The sequence below is a fragment of the Diabrotica virgifera genome, chromosome 9 (assembly GCF_917563875.1).
Source record: "Diabrotica virgifera virgifera chromosome 9, PGI_DIABVI_V3a".
NCBI classification, from domain to species: Eukaryota; Metazoa; Arthropoda; class Insecta; order Coleoptera; family Chrysomelidae; genus Diabrotica; species Diabrotica virgifera.
In genome coordinates this window covers 37,575,667-37,599,634 of record NC_065451.1, presented here as the reverse complement: position 1 = coordinate 37,599,634, position 23,968 = coordinate 37,575,667, and the positions used below count along the sequence as shown (strand labels likewise).

General features: G+C 32.7%; 1 protein-coding gene across 1 annotated transcript in view; it reads right to left on the bottom strand.

Moving 5' to 3' along the window:
• Window positions 1-1,042: 1,042 nt before the first annotated feature.
• Window positions 1,043-23,968, bottom strand: part of LOC114331074 (lipase 3) — a 57,553-nt gene continuing 34,627 nt past the window's right edge. Inside the window, exons 4-7 of the mRNA XM_028280549.2 lie at window positions 20,514-20,760; window positions 12,478-12,633; window positions 6,503-6,733; window positions 1,043-2,106 (exon numbers count right to left, since the gene is read on the bottom strand). Coding sequence (XP_028136350.1) covers window positions 1,915-2,106; window positions 6,503-6,733; window positions 12,478-12,633; window positions 20,514-20,760 — 826 coding nt within the window. The 3' untranslated portion in view covers window positions 1,043-1,914. The remainder of the gene's footprint in view (window positions 2,107-6,502; window positions 6,734-12,477; window positions 12,634-20,513; window positions 20,761-23,968) is intronic.

Sequence of the window (23,968 nt, the reverse complement as noted above, 5' to 3'; positions counted from 1 at the left end):
TTGGAACTGTCGATAAAAAGACGCCAGTGATCTGGTGTATACTCCGATACACCCATTTTTTCTAACAGTCCTTTAAAAAACCATATCATCTTGCTGAGAAAAAAGGCAAAATATCTTATATAGTCTGTTCGCTAAACTCAGACGCAACTTTCTAGATATTTTAGTCGGTAATTTTGCCAATTTTAGTAAAATTGGCAAAAAATAATTACTAAACAGTTAATAATCACTAAATAGTTAGTAATTTTGCAAATTTTTGCAAAGTTGGCAAAAAACAAAAAAATTATTGACTAAAATATCTAGCCAGTTGCGTCTGAGTTTAGCGAACCGACTATATCTCTATTACGGTAGTATGTAATTTTGGTCTGTGGGTGAAGAACATTCTTTTCTTTTAGTCTGGAGGTAAGCAACTCGGAAGAATCCTTTGGAAGGTTCAAATTTCTGATAAGATCGCTTAGCTCTTCCTGAGTAAAGCACTCAGGACGTGTTGAATCCCCTTAAAAATCACTGTCGTCTTCCTCAAATCTATTAGTCTGCAGTTCGTGAAATAACGTTTCGGCATTATCCTCTGGTAACATAGGTAGTCTGCTAAATATTGGAATGGGTATCTGCTCAAGCTGATGTGGAATTGGTCTTATTGCTGAATCCAGGTTTTAGGATATGTTCACGTATGTCGATTGTTACGATTAATGCCCTTTATATTCACAAGACAGAAATAGCAATCGTCAAAATGATTTTTTGGTTCCCTCCATACCAGTGGAAAACCAAATTTAAACATTTTCGTTGTCCTTTCGTCCACTGTCGCCAGTTTTCAATACAAGTTTTGCACACTACATGTGGAGCTCAGGATTTATCTTGATCTCCTACATGAACACCAAAATAGGCCATTTTGTTCATTTGCCCATTTGTCTTAGAATTTGTTATTTTTTTTTATAAACATAGTGCAATTATAGTAGTGGAATATACAGAAATGTAATAATATTTAAGTATTTGATAAGTATGTTATATCTCAAAAACTAGAGCTGATACAAAGAAAAGACTGACAGTCTTGGCATGCTTTATTTATAAGTTTTAAATATCAACACAAAAAAACATTATTGTTTAAGGAACATTTCAATAGTGAATGTAATAATAACACTAATATCCTCAAGTTTCTCTTGATTTTCTAATTTAAATAGTCAATATTTACAATTATTTTTAAATAAATATTGATTTCATTATCTTCTATTTTATATAATAAATCTCACCTCCTTTTTAAATAATATAAGATCACAATATTCCCACTATACTAAAAAGTTAAACATAAGTATCAACAAGGAAGAATTCCCTGTAACTAGCTGTAGGTATACCTACCATTTATTACAAAAAAATTCTATGAACAATTTTTCTTATAAAAATTATATTATTAGTAAAAAACCTAAAAAGGCCAACAAATATCACAGAATGTTTTCGCACTCTAAAAAGAGCATCATCAGTGTTCTTACAGGCTTCACATGCTAAGCCACCAAAAATACATCGGTTAACACCTTTTAAATATCGACTAAATGTCTCACGTTGGACTTTATATTTAATATTCCTATGTGAGACATTTAGTCGATATTTAAAAGGTTTTAACCCATGTATGTCAGTGTTCCTGGTGGCTCTTTCGATTCATTTTGGTTGATTCATTTTGGTTCCAGGTAGCTCAGCATGTCAAGCCTGTAAGAACACTGATGATGCTCTTTTTAGAGAGCGAAAACGTTCTGTGAAATTTGTAGATCTTTTTGGGATTTTTATAAAATAAATATACCTTTCATAAAGAGCATGTTGTTTCATCAATTTTTTTAAATAAGTAGTATATAAAATTTACACGGAATGTTCATTTCATGAGCCTGTATGGTTTATTACTTTGGCTACAGAGAAGCATTCATAGCAGGTTCATGAAAACAATCTTGATTTCCTTAACCTAGAATCACTTTCTGTGTAGTTACTTAGAAATTTTATTAGAGGTTGGTAAACCAAAGTCTCAGCATCTTTCCCAAAAATATAATCTACATGGTTGAAAGAATCCATCTTAATCTTGTACAGACCTACTGAATTTTTTGAAGCACTGGCAAAACGGAATACGTCCTAAAAAATCGTATGTTTTATATACCTACTATATAAAAATTATCCTAATAAAAATTACTAAAATACACTCACATACAAAAATATTGCACATTTTATTTTGAGTCTAACTCTTTCCTTTTGAAAAGCTGTGTACATTTTATTGCTGAATTAGTTGTGCTGGACTACATAATGTACGTACATTTATTGTCCACTCACTTGCAAATATTAAACAACTACAACAAATTAATGAGAAATTAATGAAATAGCAAAAAATTTGCTTATCATATTCTAATTAGAAAGAGAATAACGACAATAAAATGTTTTTTGCGGCAACATTGTAACAATTTGATACAGACATGCTTAGCAGAAGGTCTTTAATGGTTTCATGTGAAATTCAATTTCATTCTTCTTATACAGGAAATCTTAATTTTGAGTTTAGTGCTGGATTTCTTGCTTGTATACATCGTTTTAGGATGTCCAATATATGTTCTATGGGATTTGCATCAGAACTCATTAGTAGCCAATATAGAGACTCAATCTCAACATCCACCAGATATTGTATGACTATTCCTGCGGCATTTTAGTTGCATTATCATGCATTAGCACAAAGTTATCATACCCGATGAAGGCGGTATAAGGAAAACATCGTCAAGGATTTTGCATTATCATTCAGCAGTCATTCGAATATTCACCTAAATAAACTCCATGCAACTCTCCCAACTAATACGTACTCACCCATAGCATAATGGAACCGTCACCAAAGCTAATATTGTGTACAAGATAACATTCTGCGAAACATTCCCCAGACCTTCTATGTACTCTGTTACGTCCATCTGACTTCCATAATCCGATCCTTGTTTCAAATTTGAAAAGAATTTTTACCCCATTGATGTTTGTTCCAGTTAACATGGGCTCTTGCCATGCGTGGAACTCTGGCAGGCCGTTTTGGATTTTAACACACCTCTTTGAGTCTTCCCGTCACTATTCTGACACTTACAATTTACAATAACTTTTCTTGTGATGAGTCATTCATTTTTGAGATTGGGAGCTGTAAGTGTGCCGATTTCGCAAAGACTGAGGTCCCAAAATATTGGTTATCTCTTGGCGGTGTACATATTTTTAGTCCTAGACCAGGTCGCCTAGAAAACTAGAATATTTGGGTCACATTACCAGAGGAGAAAAATATGAGTTGCTGAGAATTATTATGCAAGGAAGGATCCAATGAAGAAGAAGCATAGGAAGAAGACGCATCTCCTGGCTGAGGAACCTTAGAGAATGGTTTAACTGTAGTTCATTACAACTATTCAGAGCAGCAGCCAACAAAGTGACCATAGCCATTATGATATCCAACCTCCGATAGGAGAGGGAACTTTAAGAAGAAGAAGGTCGCCGCTTGTGTTCTCCAGTCTCATTGTATCGCTTTGATATGCGAGAAGCAGTGGATTAATGAATATCCAGTCTTCGCGTAATATCTTTTTGTGTGTAACCCTCATTGGCTAAAGTAACAACTTTGACAGACCCTAACTCGCTATGTTACATATCAGCAAGGAAACTGCAGAATAGAAAAATGAAACTCTTCGACTGACATATGGCAAATGATATTTCAATATCAAGAAACCAAACAAGAATCATTGTTAGTCGCCAAAACACACTTGTTATGTTCATCATCATTCTCTTTGCCTTATCCCTATGCAGGGTCGGCTTCCCTAATTGCATTTCTCCACACAGTTCTATCCTGGGTCATATCAATATTAATCCCATTTACCAACATGTCCTGCCTAATCGTCTCCCCCCACGTCTTCTTTGGTCTTCCTCTCCTACTCCTTCCAGGAATCTGCACTTCAGCTACTCTTCGTATTGGATGATTAACATCTCGACGTTGAACATGACCAAACCATCTCAACCTATGCTCTCTCATTTTGGCATCAATTGGTGCCACACCTAGACTTCCCCTAATACACTCATTTTTAATTTTATCCTTTCTTGTCACTCCACTCATCCATCTAAGCATTATCATCTCCGCCACATGCATTCGTTGTTCCTCTTTCTTTTTCACTGCCCAACATTCAGTTCCGTACATCATAGCCGGTCTTATGGCTGTTCTATAGAATTTTCCTTTCAGCTTCATTGGAACTTTTCTGTCACACAACATACCACTCGCTTCCTTCCACTTCATCCATCCAGCCCTAATTTTACTGCATGCATCTCCATCTATTTCTCCATTACTCTGTAATACCGATCCCAGGTACTTAAAACTATTGCTTTTTACAATCAGTTCACCATCCAAAGATACCATTTTATTTGTAGTAACTCCATCTTTAAATGCACATTCCAAATACTCTGTTTTTGTCCTACTAAGTTTTAAACCTTTTTCCTCCAGAGCTTGTCTCCACTGTTCCAGTTTTTGTTCTAAGTTTTTTTCACTATTTCCTACTAACACGACATCATCAGCATACACTAACCACCATGGAATGTTACCCTGTAGTTTCGCTGTTTTCTGGTCCAAAACTAATGAGAATAAATACGGACTAAGCACCGAGCCTTGGTGCAATCCTACTTTCACATGAAATTTATCAGTCTCTCCCACACCTGTCCTAACACTAGTCGTTACTCCCTCATACATATCCCTCACAATCTTTACATATACACCAGGGACTCCTTTTACCGCTTTTCGTTTCTTTATTTTTTGAAGCGCTTGAAAAAAAATAAAGAAAGGAAAAGCGGTAGGACCAGATAATATTCCTGGGGAAGTATGGAAAGCATTGTGAGAGACAGGAATAAGTTGGCTAGCAGGTCTATTTAATAGAATTATGGAAGTTGGACAAATGCCAGACGAATGGAGTAGCAGTATACTAGTACCTGTCTACAAAAACAAGGGAGATATACAGCAGTGTACAAACTACTGGGCTATAAAACTGCTTAAATGTTATACTATGCAATAATAAATGTTATACTATGCAATATTTGAGTATAAATACTATGTCTAAGCATTCTATTACCACTAACAAATTGTAATACACGTTAAACATTCCAGAATAACACGTTAGGAAATAAAAAATAGATAATATTTCAAAGTTAAAATAATCAAAACATAATGATGGAAGATAAAATACGCAATATTTTTGTCTGTGAATACAAAATTATACGAAATGTGAAGAAATAAACAATTGGGTGGAACTTGAGTATCTACAACATGTATGTTTATAGGAAACTTCAGAAAATATTGTGATATTTTATTGTGATATATCAAAGAAACACGGAGAGTAAACCACATAAGTATGCCATAAAGAGAAGAATATTACAAATCCTTATTGACGAAATCTTGAGCACATTGCGAAATAAATTAGAGACTTTGGAACATATCCGATAAACGAAGAAGCATAAAGAAGTATCAAACACGTAAGAGTTTGAGTTAGAAAATTACGACAAATATTCGTATTGAATTGATATATGCTCATCATTTAGTTTTTTTTTTCCTCTGATACTGGCCTTGGTTTAGAACTAGAACCTTTAGCCACGTAATTGTATATCTTATCACTAACTCAGGTGTAATGTGTAGTGTGTGTGTTGAGTAAGTGTCTTGTTACTTTGCAAAGTCGACGTCATTGTCTTTGCAAAGAGACGCTAATTGTATCCGAACGTCTGCGGTCCCTCCGGTTCATCATTTAGTTATTGTTATTGTTTATTGTAGAATGTTTTATTAAATACAAAATGAAAATCAACCTAGACAAATCTGATGATATTTTAGTTTCCGAGAAGGTTGAAGAAAATGATGTCAAAATAGATTAGAAAGATTAAACAAGATAAAAATTTCAAATATTTGGGCTCGATTGTAAATGAGGAGGGAAAAATGGAACCAGAAATCAACAACAGAGTAACGAATGCAACTAAAGCGAATACACATCAAACAATGCGTTTATTCCAAGAAAGGATATCAGTATCAGCACCAACATAAAAGTATTGCACAGTAATACTAGTAGTATTACCCGTAGTAAGTGCCCGTTCTACTATACGGCTCAGAAACTGACTTGGACTTTAAGTGACAGGAACAAAAGTAAGATACATACGTGTTAAATGTGGTAACTAAGAACGGTTTTTGGAGTAACGAGAAACGAGAATCGATAGATGGAGAAAAGATTTTATAATAGGAAAGTGAGCATGTGTAGCAAGGAGTAGTTAACAAAAAACGAAGAAGAGGCAGATGAGCAAGGACGTGGAATAGCGAAATTGGAAAGGCGCTGAAGACGCAAGGAAACAGTTATGGAGAAGCGGAGTTGATTGCCAAGAAACGCGGTATTTGGAGCTTTCACTTCAAAGCTTCGAATGCCTTACACCCATATATCTAAACAAGGCTTAACGATAAAATAAGTATGTACTTTAATTAATTACTATAATTTATTTTAAATAAAATACTTACCACTGGATTGGATAACCAATCGTTCATAGCGTACATGAGATATATGGGAGTTCTGATACTAGTTATGTTATACAATGGAGGAGTTTCGGTACCATATTCAATCATATTACCCTCCTCACCATAATCGTATTTTTGAAAGTTACCATTGTTTCTTATTTCTTGGGCATAATGAATGATAGTTTTGGTAGAAGCTCCAGCTGGGTCCTTTGCTAATAATATTGGAAGAATTTCCTAAAATGTAGATAAATATAGATACAATTGTATAGTTTAACTCTATACTGTGCAATCTAGCAGATTTGCTACAACACAGTTTTCAGATAGATATATTAAATACAACAATTCATTTGATATCCTAAAAATTGATTTGCATCATTCCGCTGTGTAGCCTATTAGATACATCCTAATACACATGACAAAAAAAGCTGACTACTGGAGTTATCTACACCTTTTGCTTTCTTCAACTAGTTTTTTAATAAATCTCTAATAGACAAAATAGTTTCAAAATCTAATTTATATTCAGAAATCCAAGTAAACTAATTAGATCGACTAATTGATACACATATAGAACAATATTTAGGTGTCTGCAACTATATGACATTGTAAAAAGATGGTTTTGCTTGCTTTCGATTCAGAGGGATCCACAAACGCTGGAGAGCTGTTTCAGCCATTGCAGGCTTCCTCAACAGCGCTAGCGTGCACACCTCTGAATCGAAAACCAGCTAGCCCATCTATTTAAGGGAAATTTCAAAGATCATTGAAATCACCATTGGGACGCAATCCAGCGACATCTTTTAAACAAACTGAAAATCTCAGATGCAGAATTCACCATTATAATAAAAATTTAAATGATAAATAGTTATTTAAATCTGAAGATTTTCTTGTTGAATGTTCTTTCTGGTACATCCTTAATCTGCGACTTTTACAATTTATAAGACAACAGACGACGAATATAGAAGACAAAAAGGACTTTACTATATGCAGTCACATTCCGTTTTCAGTCGTCTAGGAAGAGGACATGAAAGAAACTTCCTACACCGAGAGAACAATTTCTTTTCTCCTAAAACACCGATTTCTTTGAGCAATATTTCTTAAAAGTTAACATATCCTATTAACTTAAACATACCGGTTCACATATAAAGAAACGAGTTTTTTAAACACAACTCAATAATTTCTTACAGATAATTTCTTCAATGCTAAGAAATGCATTAACCCTTAAACGCCCACACCGAGAGAACAATTTCTTTTCTCCTAAAACACCGATTTCTTTGAGCAATATTTCTTAAAAGTTAACATATCCTATTAACTTAAACATACCGGTTCACATATAAAGAAACGAGTTTTTTAAACACAACTCAATAATTTCTTACAGATAATTTCTTCAATGCTAAGAAATGCATTAACCCTTAAACGCCCACACCGAGAGAACAATTTCTTTTCTCCTAAAACACCGATTTCTTTGAGCAATATTTCTTAAAAGTTAACATATCCTATTAACTTAAACATACCGGTTCACATATAAAGAAACGAGTTTTTTAAACAAAACTCAATAATTTCTTACAGATAATTCCTTCAATACTAAGAAATGCATTAATAGTTACATATAATTTTCTTATCCTAAAGTTTTTATTTCTTAAATTGAAAACTACAAATATTTTGCAGTATAAGAAATATAATGTTAAGTTATTCCATATTTATATTTGTGAACCAGAAATTTTCTTGCAATCAAATAAATATTTTAAACCACAAGAAATAATTCTTCAGAAATACCCTCTGTAGTAACTGTAGTTATAAAATAAAAACTTTGTCATTAATGCCGAAATGTTACTTGCAAAGAGATTTTCTTCCACAAAAGAATTGCGCAGATTAACTATTTAGGATTTAGTCGTCAGTGTTTGTCAAGATGGCGTGATATGTTCATGTTCATATAGATGTATCTTGGATTTATTGGTGTTCTTTAAAAATTAGCGGATATTTTGAAGGTACGTACATATATAGGTATTAAATAAAAGTAAATTGAGTAATTTAAGATGTACTAATAATATTGTTGCGTATCCGAATGGTTAAAAAAGAAACATAATAGTATCTTTATATGCTTTTTAGGTATAATGATGGACGACTCTGAAATAAAGGAGCTTATTATTCTAACTGGGAAATATGCCACAATTTAAAGCTGGGACAGAATGATATAATATATAGCTTCAGAACAATATTAAGAAAGGAGTTATTAACCAACTGCGGGGCCTTCCAGAAATGGTAGAACTTCATACATGTAAGTACCTTTTTAAAAATGTGTATACTTATGTATCAACTATAATAGGTTCCTGGAATGTATCGTCTTCTATAAAAATATACAATAAAACGCTATATCAAACATGGCGGGTGCAACACTGAGGATGTTTTCTGTTAATTTATTTGAGATAAAGAAATCAGTTAGTCTAAAAGAAATATATGTTTATGGTTAAGAAATGTTATTGCCGAAATCCGTGAATTAGTTATTATGTATTAAATGACTTAGATGTAAACTAATAATACTTTCCCGTAATAAAATTTCTTAATGATTAGGTATGCTGTCTCTTTTAGATTATAAAAATTAAGAAAATTATATATTATTATGTCTGCTTCAATGTTTTACATTGGTTGTATTTTCCCTCTTGTTTTAGCTAAACAATGCTTATTGTGTGACTTAATATTATACAGATAAATAATTAGTATTTCATTAACAAAAAGAAAAAAATAAACAAAGATGTGTAGGTTAAATAATGCCATGTTTGAACTAAATATGATTGATTATTATTAGTATTAATAGTTCTTATGTGGGGCCGTGTATTTGTTTTTTATTTTGTATTTCCTAAATTTGTCAAAATAAATATCTATATCTTTATAAAAAAACTTTTATTAAATATCGATTACTTCTACATAACGATTTTGTTTTAGTGAATTGCTAATATACAAAGTGCTATTAACAAAAGAAGGAAAATTTGAAGAAGTTGGATTTGCCTCTCCATCCTTTTATTGTTGTGTAGAAGCCAGTGGTTTAAGAGTAGAGAAAATATTTGTATATAATAATAACGTTTTATATCTTGTTTTAATAATAAATAATCATTTTACATTAACACAATGATTTATTTCGCCGTATGTAATATCACTTTATTTCTAACTCGAAATATATTTCTTAGCATTAAATACATTAATTATTAATAGTAAAATAATAATATTCCTTACTAAGAAATATTATTGCTGAAAAAGAATAGTTTTGTAATGTGTCGAAAATATATTTTTATGACTAATAAAATTAATTAACATCAAGTGTAATTTCTTTCTGATAAATGGGTTTGAAGTTTGCCAGAAAGTGATAGTTCAATTATGTTTAAGATATATTTCTTTGGCTATAGTAGAATTTATTTGAAATATTTTAAAAAATTATATCTTACATACAAAGATAAATTTCTTAGGCAATATGCCAAGTCGATCTTTCTTAAATATTAATAAAGTTTCTTTATGTCAAGAATTTTTTTCTCTCGGTGTAGTACTCAAATTTGAGTAAAGATAGAAAAGTAAAAAGATGGTTTTGCTTGCTTTCGATTCAGAGGGATGCACAATCTCTGGACAGCTGTTTCTGCCACAGATTTAAAGATTTAAATAACTATTTACCATTTTAATTTTTATTATAAGCGTGTTATTATATTGATAACCGTGTGTAAACATTCCACAACTCTTTTTGAAACTAGCCCTGATTTTGCAGGATCTAAGTTTTACAACTGTGTGCCACTTGATATGAGAAATGAAAATAATATTCAAAGGTTCAAAAATAAATTAAAATCATGTTTGATCCAATTACGCGTTTACAACTTAAATGATTTCTTTTACTTAATAAAATACTACAGGGAATGAGGAACGACGGGGTTAAGAAACGCTCTATATTGCATAATTATTTTTTTATTAAATTGTATTTTGTTGATTGTATTTTATGTAATTGTCCTATATGACTTGTATGTTGATTATGTTTTGTTGATTATGTATTATGTACTTACATGACTTGTCCTATATCGCATTGTGATCGAATTGGATGAATAAAGATATTCTATTCTATTCTATACCTAATGGTGAATTCTGCATATGAGACCTTTCAGTTTGTATATGTCATTGATAAAATCAATCTATAAGAAAATTTATACACTTAAACGATATTACCAATGTAGATCAAAACAATCCAGATCAAGATCAGCTAGATTAGTTACGACTAGTAGTTGACTACCTAAATAATTAATAATTTTAAAGCATTACATTACAAGAAAAGCTCTGTAGATAAACAGATGTGCACTTTCAAAACCAAGCGCTATTATGCAGCAGTACATGTCTGCAAAACCAGTAAGTCGGGTTTTTATCAACATCTTCTTCATGTGCCTTGTCCGTTCCGAAGGTTGGCAATTAATATGGCTATTCTGGCTTTGTTTACGGCAGAACTGAATAGTTCGGCAGATGACAATCCGAACCATTGCCGCAAGTTTTGGAGCCACGAGTGTCTCCTCCCCCCTGGGCCCCTTCTACTGTCTATTTTCCCTTATATCTTCTTCTTCTTCTTCAGCCTATGTACGTCCACTGCTAGACATAGGCCTCTTCCATTTGCTTTCATCGATTTCTACTCTTGGCAATTCTCATTCACTGCTTGCCCGCGACTTGTTTGATATCATCTGCCCACCTCTTCTGCGATCTGCCTACTCCTCGCCTGTTCTCTCTTGGTCTCCAGTTTGTTAGTCTCTGTGTCCATTTTTCGGGATTATCTCTGGCAACATGTCCGACCCATTGCCACTTGAGCCTTGCTATACGTTCTGTGACATCAGTAATCTTTGTTCTTTCACGAATGTCGATATTTCGGATTCTGTCTCTCAAAGTAATCCCTAGCATGGCCCTCTCCATTGCTCTTTGGAGGCTCTAAGGTCTTCTTCGTAAATGCCATGGTCTCCAGTCCATATGTAGTTACAGGTAAGATACATTTGTCATAAACTCTACGTTTTAGACACAAGATTAGTTTGTACATTACTCATTATTTTGGTTTTCTGAAGATTCATTTTGAGACCTATTTTATTTGACTGCTGGTTTAATTCCTTCATCATTTGCTCCAGTTCCTTGATATCTGTGCTGAATAATACTATATCGTCCGCAAACCTCAAATGACTCAAACGTACACCATCAATTTTTAGACCTTTTTCGTCCCAGTCGAGCTGCTTGAATACATTTTCCAATGCTAAGGTAAAAATGAAATAATATGACTGAAATAATTTGGTGAAATAGTATCACCTTGTCTAATACCTTTATCAAGGCGTATTTTTTCGGTTTTTTCGTCTTCATTGATTTTGATGTGGAATGTGGCCTGCTCATAAATATTTTTAATGAGTGTAGTGTACCGTGAGTCTATTCGAGCATCCCTTAAGACTGACAAAAAGGACCAGGTTTCAATACTATCGAAAGCCATGTGAAAATCAATAAATGCCATTCCCTTTTATGTTATCAACATGCATACTCTAAATTCCTGGATTTTGTACCGGAAGTACGACGTGCTGGGCTAAATCTGGCAGCCCTACCTTACATATAAACTCTCCCTCCCTCTCACCCCACCACTTTAGCTTCGCTGCATTGCTCAGTATCAGCCTAGCAGCCTTCGAAGATGGAGGTCCCGCCAATACGAAATTCATGCTGTGATACGTTTTTTAAATGCAAAATGTATTTCACCTATTGAAATTCGTCACCAGTTAACCGAAGTTTATGCGAAAAAGTGCATATATATGTTCAATATGTTCGCAAATGGTGTAGAAAATTCAGTGAAGGCCGAACGGAACTTCACGATGAATCTGAAGCTCTGATTCATCTTTCATTTTTTACTACTTTAATTATTAATTAACGAGATGATCTCTATATTTCCTACATAAACACTACGAAAGTTTGATTGTATTTTATTTTATTGAAAATTCACTTACCGTGTTAAATTCTTCCTTGTTAAATCCACATACAGCAAAAATAAGATTTTCGCACATTTTCGCATCTATTCTAAATAGTTCGCATTGATAACTAAGAGCACGCATCAGTTTATTATTTGGTAAAAATTGATTAAATCCCAAGTATTTTCGTAACCACTAAAACAAATAATAAAATTGTCAATATAGCAACACTAGAACACAAAGATTTAACCATGGAAGCTAAGAGAAAACATCACAATAGGATAACAGTGCCAATAATAACATACGCAAGCGAAAACTGGCCAACTCATAAGAAACATGATTTAAAATTCAATGCAATAGAAATGCAACATTTGAGAAAAATGTGCGGGAAAACAGAATGGGATGGGGTAAGAACTGAAGATATTGTTACGACAGTTCCGTAGATTAATCCTACATAGAAAAAGTCCATTGACGTGAAAGAAGAAGTAGTCACCTAAGGGAATATTCCAGGTGCGGAAGCACGCCAAATAGAATTAAATCTTAGTGACGTCACGTTGCCTAGCAACCATCGATTCTCCCATTATGAAATTCTATTTTGTGACGTCAGCAAAATAGAATTCTATTTGGCGTGCTCTGGGCCCAGAGAATTCTATTTTAGTGACGTCACGTTGCCTAGAATCCGTCGATTCTCCCATTATGAAATTCTATTTTGTGACGTCAGCAAAATAGAATTCTATTTTAGTGACGTCACGTTGCCTAGCAACCGTCGATTCTCCCATTATGAAATTCTATTTTGTGACGTCAGCAAAATAGAATTCTTCTTGGCGTGCTCTGGGCCCAGATGTCATAGAAGTTCTATAAGGACTGTCTGGTCCTATAAGAAGATGTTCCTGCTAATAAATATTTAAAAAAAATTGAGGCTTTAGCATATATATTTGGAAATATTCGATGGCCCAGAGCAAGACAACAGTATTTCCCTGGTGTAAGCTGGGCGAATTATCCCTAGGGATATAACCTAATAAAGGAAGAAGAAGAAGAATGTCATAGAATAACCCGAAATGTCTGGTGACATTTAGAACGTCAGAAAATCTATAAAACAGGTGTTTGACATTTTAGAGAATAGTTGTAATTGAGTTTCTGTTGCCAGTTTGTTAAAAGTTATAAGTATGGTAATTTCGGTTGGAGTTTGAATAGTTATTTAGAAGAAGTGTAATATTGGTGACAACGGTGGGTTAAAAAAATAATTGTTTATGGTCAATACAAGATCTACTAAATTCGAGAACGAAATGGATACATCCAGACCCCCCGCATGGTTTTTAAGAATGAAAGATAAAGAGGAAGTGAAGAGTAGACAAGAAGAGGAAGAGCTGAAGAAGTAGCGTAGACAAGAAGAGGAAGAAAAGAAGGAGATGCGTAGACAAGAAGAGGAAGAAAATGAGGAGAGGCGTAGGCAAGTAGAGGTAAAAATCATAAATATTTTATCTCAAATTCACGAAAATTTTCAGTTAGAGGTAAGTCAAATTACTAGTAGAATGGACAAATTAAAGGAACTAAAAAACGATATAAAAACGGATTTCAAAAACGAAATAGTCGAATAACAAAACTATTTAGAAAATAAACTAATACCTACAGCAACAAAAGGATTAGGTCTGGATCCCGCGTATGAACAAAAAGTTGATTAATAGCAAGCTTAAAATTTGTTAATAGCTTAAGGGTGTCTAGTCGGACAAACTTTGATATATGGAAACACTGGAACAGGGGCAGTTTTAATTGTGGAACAGGTTAAAAATTTGGAACGGTCAGACCACGAAAACGGCACATGTATTTTGTCCGACAGAACAGACTTAAACTCTCCGAACAGAGATTAAACTTTCATACAAAAATCAGACTTCTATTTATCACCAAATGGGCGTTTTAATGAGTGGAACATGTAGAATATGTCAAATGACAGGAATTATGACAGGTGATAAATAGCAGTCTGATTTTTGCATGAGAGTTTAATCTCTGTTCGGAGAGTTTAAGTCTATTCTGTCGGAAAAAAAAAATGTGCCGTTTTCGTGGTTTGACCATTCCAAAATTTTAACCTGTTCCACAATTAAAACTGCCCCTGTTCCAGTGTTCCCATATATCAATGTTTAACCGACTAGACACCCTTAAGCTATTAACAAATTTTCAGTTTGCTATTAATCAATTTTTTTTTCCTATGCGGGATCCAGACCTAGATTTAAAAACTGATATAACAAACAAAATAGACGAACAACAAATCCATTTCGACCATAGATTAATACAACAACAAAACGATTTGAAATTTAATTTAGAAACAAAAATATTTAACTTAGAAAGAACATTAATAACCAAGCTCTTTTATTTAATATTATTTCAGTTACTAACGTGGAACCAGAACAAACAGCTTCATCATCTTCCACAGTCCCTCATACAATGAGAAACACCAAAATTTTAAAACCACCCAGATTCGATGGTCACACAGCATGTGAAACTTATCGTTTTCAGTTCGAAGCTGCAGCGCAAGCAACTGCAGCGCAAAAACAGAGCAAATGGTTGGAATGAGAAAGAAATCACAGCTTCCTTTACAGCAGCTAGTAGAATAGATAAATTAGGGGAACAACAGAACGATATAAAAACCGATTAAAAAAAACGAAATAGACGAATAACAAAACTATTTAGAAAATAAACTAATACAGCAACAAATGATATAACAAACAACAAAACCATTTCGACCATAGATTAATACAACAACAAAAGTATTTAAAAAAGTAAAATAAAACAACGACAAAACGATTTGAAATTTAATCTAGAAAGACAAATATTTGACTTAGAAAGAAACATTAATAACCAAGCTCCTTTATTTAATATTATTTCAGTAACTAATGTGGAACCAGAACAAACAGCTTCATCATCTTCCACAGTTCCTGATACAATGAGAAACAGCAAAATTTGAAAACCACCCACATTCGATGGTCAAACAGCGTGTGAAACTTATCGTTTTCAGTTCGAAGCTGCAGTCAGAGCAATTGGTTGGAATGAGAAAGAAATGGCAGCTTCCTTGGTGATGTCGCTTCGAGAACAGGCAGCAACTTTCTTACGATTTCTTCCCCAGGGTTCAACTAGTTATGACTCTTGTTCAAACTTTAAAGACAAGATATGGCCAGCAGCATCTGAAGCAAAATTTTCAAAGTCAGCTAAAAGTTCGGTATCAAAGACATAATGAGAGCCTGCAAGAATTTTAAGCCGATATTAAAAGATTATTTTATTTGACATATCCTCAGGTACCAAGAGATTTTCTGGAACAAATCAATAAAAAAGCTGTCAAAGATGGACTATATGATGTCGAAATGCAACAGGCTCTCCGATTACAACACTACAACACGCTAAATGGAGCACTAATCTCAGCTCGCGAGTTTTAAGCCGCGAAAAGTTTTTCCAAATCTCGCCCAAAATTAAAAGAAATAAGATTTAGAGAAAACGAAGGAGTCAAAACCTCAGATAATCAATAACCTATTTTACCCCACCGCTGTCACCAATGTTAAGTACGCTTTTTTGAAATCAATTTATTTAACACGAACAAAACTACAATACTTTACAACACAATGACAACTAATAACTTTAAATACGCAATTACAACTTTCATCTATTATTAATTAGGTACACATTGAGATAGAAATTAAGAGTCTCTATTATGATATCACTTCCACGGGCAGTTCAATTATTATTTGTTGAGTTAGAGCACATTCTGGAATATTTGGAAATGAAGAAGTCGACAAATTAGCTAAATCTGCAGCTTTAACCAAACGAAACATAAACAACATACTTCTACCAGTAACCGATATAGATAATATCAGTAAAAACCATTGCAAACAAAATTGGCCACGTGTATATAACCAAAGTACAACGGGAATAAATTTTAGAAATTGCCAATAGTAGGGGAGCCCAAGCGGGGATTTTTGCAGTTACTCGAGCGCGTCAGATTATCATATGGGGAGAAACCTGGTACCCTGCAGATGTACCTCTACCATATATTGTCTCTTTACACAGGGAAGTTCGTTAAGGGGGGCCCGAAAAAAAAAATCTATCCTTAAAGAAACTCGAAATTGTCAGATTAAGATAAGGTAAGTTAAGTACATGCAAAAGAGTGTATATTTCAAAAAACTGACGATTTGAGCCGGGCGTAAGGAAATGGGTGAGTCCCAAAATTTCACAAGAAAAAAGCGAATATTTCGCGAAATGATTGACAGATCGAAAAACTAAAAAATACGTGCTCAATATTTTTTAAAAATCTATCGCATGATACCAAACACGACTTCCCACGGAGAGGGGTGGGGGGTAAATTTAATATTTTAAATACGAATCCCGCGATATTTCGCGAAATGAACATCATATCGAAAAACTGTAAAATACACTTATTCAATATTTTTTAAGAATATATCGAATGGCCCCAAACAAGAGCCCCACGGAGATGGGATGGTGGGTTACCTTAAAATCTTGAACAAGAGCCCCCATTTTTTATTGCAGATTTGGATTCCTTACGTAAAAATAAGTAACTTTTATTCGAAACATTTTTTCGAATTATGGATAGATGGCGTTATAATCGGAAAAAACGATTGGTGGAAATGGAAAATTAAATTAAAAAATGGCAAGCGCCCACTAAAATGGAAAACTTTACTTAACTTTTTTTGGTTTTAGGACCTACTCTTTAAAACCCAATAGGTCCCCATAACGCTCGAGTGACTGCACATTTAGCATACTTTGCTCCCCTACCACAACCACTAATTCCCAATGAGAGATGGTTTAAACAAGAATCAAATAGGCTATTTATAAAAACAATAAACAGAATGAGGTCAAATCACGCACTAACCCCAGCATACAAACACAGCATAAGTATCAGTGATGATAACTCATATTGCGCCTGTGATGGAATGGGAGACCTACAGCACCTCATATTGGAGTGTGGACAGTACAGACAAAATATTAAAGTAATGTATGAAAAGTTAATTGATCTAAATTGTCCTTTACCTGTCAATTTAAACGAAATTCTTTTTCCAAAAAATAAGCAGACGTTACGATGTCTTTACGAATATGTAACGTCCTGTAAATTTAAATTTTAAATAGGCTTAGATATTAAAATTAAAAATTGTAAAAATATCACACAAAATTAAAAAATGTATCCATTAATATATTATCACACCCTATAAATTTAGATAATAAGTAGGCTTAGATATAAACTTTGTTTGTTGTTTGTTTGGGTTTATATGACTGCGGACACTAAATCCATTCGATATATATATATATATATATATAAACTTAAAATTGTTATTGTAATACCATACAAAAAAAAACAAATAGTCTTGCTAATTGGCTATCTCAAAGCCATTAATAATAATAAAAAAAAAACTTTAATCTAAAATGTCAAACACATTATGTTTATATAGATTTTCTGACGTTCTAGACGTCACCAGACATATTTGGGTTATTCCATGGCATCTAGAACATTCTCGTACGTGACTACTTCTTCTTTTACGTCAAGGAACTTTTTCTATGTAGGATCAATCTACGGAACTGTCGTAACAACATTAAACAAAATAATAAAGCAGAAACCTATTTAGACTAGTAAGGATCTGTTTTTAGGTGGATGTGAGAGGTGACATTCAGACTTTTGCGGATAAAGTTAGGTGATAACTTCGTTAATAATAATTGATGTATGCTCCTTCTCAAATATGCCCGGAACATTAATAAAAAAAATAAAATATTTAAAAATTTCAAAAAATTTCGTTTTTTTTTTTCTACTTTTTTTGCTTATAACTTTAAAACGATTGATTTTGGAACAAAGTCGTATAGGAATAAAACAAAGATAATTAAATTTTCTATCAGATGCGATTGGTTAAAAATGTCTTAATGTATCACCCTTGCTGCAAAATAGCAATAAATATAAAATAAGGGGGCAAAACAAGCCTGTCCTTATTCAATGATTTTCCATCACTTAGGTTACACTTGGAACCTTCCTAATTCGCTTAGAAAATTTTTGTAATGTGCTAGAAGCGTACACCAAATTTCATTAAAATTGACTAACTAGATTTTGAATAATAATTTTGCAATCAAGTATATTCAAATGGGAAATAAGCCACAATTTTACCTAAAAATGATTTTATTAACGTTTCGACGCCCAATTTTCGATATAAATGAGTCAGATTAAATAAATTATTAGAAGAATTTTTTACTAAGCAACAACATTTTTGTTTATTTAGTATTATTTTGTATTTTGACAACGACACCCGACTTGGGCGTCGAAACGTTAATAAAATCATTTTTAGGTAAAATTGTGGCTTATTTCCCATTTGAATATACTTGATTATAAAAATGCCACAACAAAATAGCTTCAGAACAACAATAATTTTCAATCTAAACTTTTTTTAAAAAATAAAATTTTTTTAAAATCTTGCACAAAAACTAGAACATACAAAGATTTGTCAATTTTTTTACATATAAAGAAGCACTGCACCTATCTAATGCACTTTACATAATTGAAATGGGATTGTTTAAGCAGCCTCAGCAATATTTTAAAGTTATAAACAATTTTTTGGCTTATAAACAAATTAGTCCTGTGGCCAGGAGGGGGTGCTAAAAAAGAGTTTTATGTATTTTTTGACCCGTAGAACACGATTTTTTTGGGTAACAGTTGATCCGGATATCGATAAGATTGTTATAAACAAAGAACTTGAGGAATTACATAACATCGATTTTTCGCAAAATAAAACATTTTTTTTATTTCTTGGGTAATTCTAAGCAAAAAATGTTCTTACATTTTTTCGTAGGATGCATAGTTTTCGAGATAAACGCAGTGGAACTTTCAAAAATGCGAAAAATTGCAATTTTTGAACGCGAATAACTTTTGATTAAAAAATAAAATAGCAATTCTGCTGACAGCATTTGAAAGTTTAAGTCAAATTATACCGGTCTTAATTATTTGCATTGCTAAAAATTAATTTTTTTAAATATTAAACAAAGCTATTTTTTATAAGCCAAAAAATTGTTTATAAGTTTAAAACATTGCTGACGCCCCTTAAATAATCCGATGTTAATTATGTAAAGTGTATTAGATAGGTAGAGCACCTCTTTACATGTAAAAAAAATTAGACAACTTCTAAATGGTCTACTTTTTGTTCAGAAAGATTTTAAAATATTTGAACTTTTTTAAAAACATTTAGATTGCAAATTTATTATGCAAAATCTATAAGTCGATTTTAATGAAATTTGGTACACGGTTTAAGTATGTTACAAAGAATTTCCTAAGCGAATTACTAAGGTTCTAAGTGCCACCAAAGTGGTTAAAAACATTGAATAACAACAGGCGTATTTTGCCCCCTTATTTTGTATTTATTGCTATATTGCAGAAAAGGTAATAAGTTAAGACATTTTTGACCAGTCGTATGTCATACAGAATTCAATTATCTTTATTTTATTTCTGTACGACTTTGTTCTAAAACGAATCGTTTTAAAGTTATAAGCAAAGAAAGCAGAAAAAAATCGATGTTTTTCGAAATTTTTAAATATTTTAATTTCTTTATTAATGTTCCGGGCATATTTGAGAAAGAGCATAAGTCAATTATTATTATTGAAGTTGTCACCTAACTTTATCTGCAAAAATCCGAATGCCACCTCTTACATCCAAAAATAGACGTTTTTTCACAGATCCTTACTGGTCTAATTACTAAATACATTAAACGGAAGCAAATATTTGGTTTGGACATATCAAGAGAATAAAACCAGAAATAATTACATAGCAAATATTAGAAATGCAAAGTATAAGGAAAAGGAGAAAGGGTAGACCGGAAGGAAATCGACGGAATAGGAAGAAATAAAGGGAAAAGTATCGAAGAGTTAAGATGATGGCCAAAATTAGAAATACATGGACAATGGGATGTATTGATAGACATAGGTAAGTGAATTTCCGGTTTAGACATAATAAGGACCTGCAATATCATATCAATAAACCAATTTAGACGTAAAACAACTAAGAAAAAAAGAAGCAAAAACTATCGTAAATGATATATGTTACTCACCTCTAGATCCTTCGTAAGTGGTGCAAAATATCTAATTGGGGATGTTATATGTGTCATATAAGCAGCGGATCCCATCCCAACCATTACTTTAATATTTTTGGCTACTCGTGCATTCTCCGATGCGAATACATAAAACATAGTTGTTCCCATCGAATGGCCAACATAAATAAGTTCACCTGGCTTCTTTGTAACTCTGGTAATATACGTTATAACCGATGGTAAATCTTTGGTTCCCATTTCGTGAAAGCTAAAAAATAACAATTTCAAATTATATACTTAGCTATTACTTAAAACGTTTTTAAAAGTGATACACCCCTGCCTTGGTTACCCAGAGGTTCTATTCGCTGTGTGCTTATGCAGAGGTGCAGAGATGCCAACTGTGAAGTAAGTATATATATATATATATATATATATATATATATATATATATATATATATATATATATGTTTTTCGACTACAAGAAGGTATTTGATAGAGTAATACATACATGATAACCTCATAACTATTTTGAAAGAAGTGGGCTTAGGTAATGAGACTTGAGAATCATATATAATTTATATTAGTCCAAGCTGTGGGTGAAAAATAGGTCGATTTCAGAATATAATTCAGGAACTTTTGAAACGCACCAGGTGTTGTAAAGGACGATGGCAGGAATAACTACTACTAAAATGTAACCAAAAATTTTGTGCGGTTTTGTATTTATGACGTTTTTCATTTGCTAAATTTGCAATTATTCAAGATTTTTAATTTTGCAGCTTAGGATATTTATTTTGGAGAAAAACTTTTAAATAGAAAATTGTAGTAAATTAAAAAACCTATAATTTGAGTTATGGCAAGTTTAATTTCGTTAATCGGTTATTGCAAAACAGCCGGCCAAAAGTTCTAAATGGCCGTTTTTTGCAATTGCATTATTTATTGTAAAAATAACTTTTACGTGTTTTTTCATGCTTCAAAATGAACATCTTCTAATAACAAACATAAAAAAAATTTGTAACAAACATAAAAAAAAAAAAATTGTGTCGGTCTTGACGGTCCAGTCAGCTGGGGCTCAGTCGATCGACAAGTTTAGTGGATTTGCGATTTGCGGTCGCTGGTTCGAGCCTCAGCTAGGTCATGAAATTTATAAAAGGCCAACGCCGTAGTATAAAACTCAATAGAGTCTAGGACTTGGTCTGGAATAAACTGGCGTCTGATCGGCCTATGGAGGAGCAGTACGGGAAGGGATAAGGGCTTCCGGCTTGGTGATACTCCTCCATAGATCCCTACCGAAGGGCGTTGACGCCTAAGAACGGTGTATACAAAAAAAATTTGTAGAGCCCGATGGGTGAACTTGTTGCTTAGATATTATAACTTGTTTATCCCAAGGAGTCAAATGTCCAAGGCTATAACTTTTTAAAAAAAATCGTAGAGTTAATCCAAGATCTACTCTCCTTCTAAAGACTTATATTTTCATATTCTGATGTACGTAAATGCGTATAACATTTTTCAACCTCTTATTTCGGGTTTGAAAATAAGGGGGCAAATTTCGTAATAAATATTTAGAACTTAGGCCGCCCCTGTACATCTTATGAGTTTGCAGGTTATTGTTGCAGGTTATTGTTGCTGAAGACAAAATAAAGATTCTAAACAAAATAAAAACTTTCTACGACAAACTGAAGCCGAGATAATTGTTTTTGTTTTCTTAAATCGTAGTGACGTCATTTATAACAATTAAGAAATTATTTCACAGTAATTGATTAACGAAAAACTTATATTATCTTAAAATAAAGTTATTTTAACCGAAAATTACATTTATTTATTAAAAATGATTTTAAAAATGTGGTGAAGATTTATATTTTTGCTTTATTGCAAAATTTTATTTTTTGATTTATTGAATCACGATTTTGCTTAAAATTTTACAGCACCGCTTGGATTGACATGGAATTTTAAACCGGGAGATATTAACAGAAGTTCAACCACGATTTTCTAAGTCCTGCCCTTTGCAATAAAGGAAGGTTAGAGAAGGTACTTACAATTTGTGGAAAAATCCAGTGGTTTCCTGTGACATTCTCCTGTGAAAATTAGATTTTCAATGAAAAAAAAAATTGGGAGTTGCGATGAATTTTTAAGTCCTGCCATATCCATAGAATAACAGGATACTGTCTATTTTATGAAGAAAATTTTTTGGGCAGGACGGTTGCAAAAGGACTAAGGGAGTATACAGATATACAAACATGTAATGAAAATAATGAAATTTTCATAATTTTCTAAGTCCTGCCAACTTAATAAATTAATCATATTTATTTCAAAATGACCAAAAAAAATGTTGGCATGACGTCACCTAATGTTTAACTTAACTTCACTTGTTTCTTAGAAAATTCTGTATAAAATTTTCACTCTGGTTCCGTGATTTTCTAAGTAATAAAATAAATTTTGTTATAAAATAAATAATTTTAGTAGACATTATTCAAAATGGCAGGATGTTTAGTTACACCTTTTTTACTATATGTAGATAAAAAATGTGTAAGAAAATTCGTGGAAAGTCATGCCATTTCGCACATATCTCAAGAAGGTTAATATAAATCTATTTTCAAAGAGGCAGGATGGTTGTATAGTTATTTCGTATAAAAAAAATTAAATTGTGTGTCTCTAAAATTATTTCAGGGTGTTATACAAACATATTCATATCACCACAATTTTCTGAGTCATGCCATGTCGAGTATGCTTAAAAAACACTAATCTAAAACCGTTTAAAACTTGGCAGGATAACCGCAAAGATGAATAATACAAAAAATTAATTTGTATATAATTAAAACAATCGTATCCTATTAAATATTATTTTCCTGAATAATGTCTCGGAATTTCTACACACTTTGCAAATCTAATAGCAAACTGTAACATCTTTATTTTGAGTGATTAGGTCATATTTTTATCTAAGTAAACGCAATAAAAGTAAGTAAACAATTTTTACAATTTATTGGTTATAGTAGGAAATTTACCTACCCATTATATTAGACAGGGTGTCCAGAAACTCTCATAACAAACGGAAATCGGAGATTCCTCAGATAATTTTAAGAAAATTTAACTCAATTCACCTATTTAAAAAATGCTTCCGTGGAAAGCTAGAGCTCTTTAAAGATGGTGTCTTGTAATTCATCATCGTCATAATTCAACCCGGATCTATCCACTGCTGGATATAGGTCTCCCTCAGTCTTCTCCATGCATTTCTGTCCTGTGCTGTCTGCATCAAATTTCTGTCGATCCGTTTGATGTCATCAGACCATCTGGTTGGCGGACGACCTCTACTTCGATATGCTTCGTCTAGAAGAAGCATATCGAAGTCTTGTAATTAGTTTCTTTAATAACTCCAGAATGCTTTTATTTGGAAAAACGAAAACTGGTACACTTATTGATCTTCCAGAGGTCAATTGTCAAATGTCAATTATTAATTGTCAATTTTTAGTACCGGTCATAG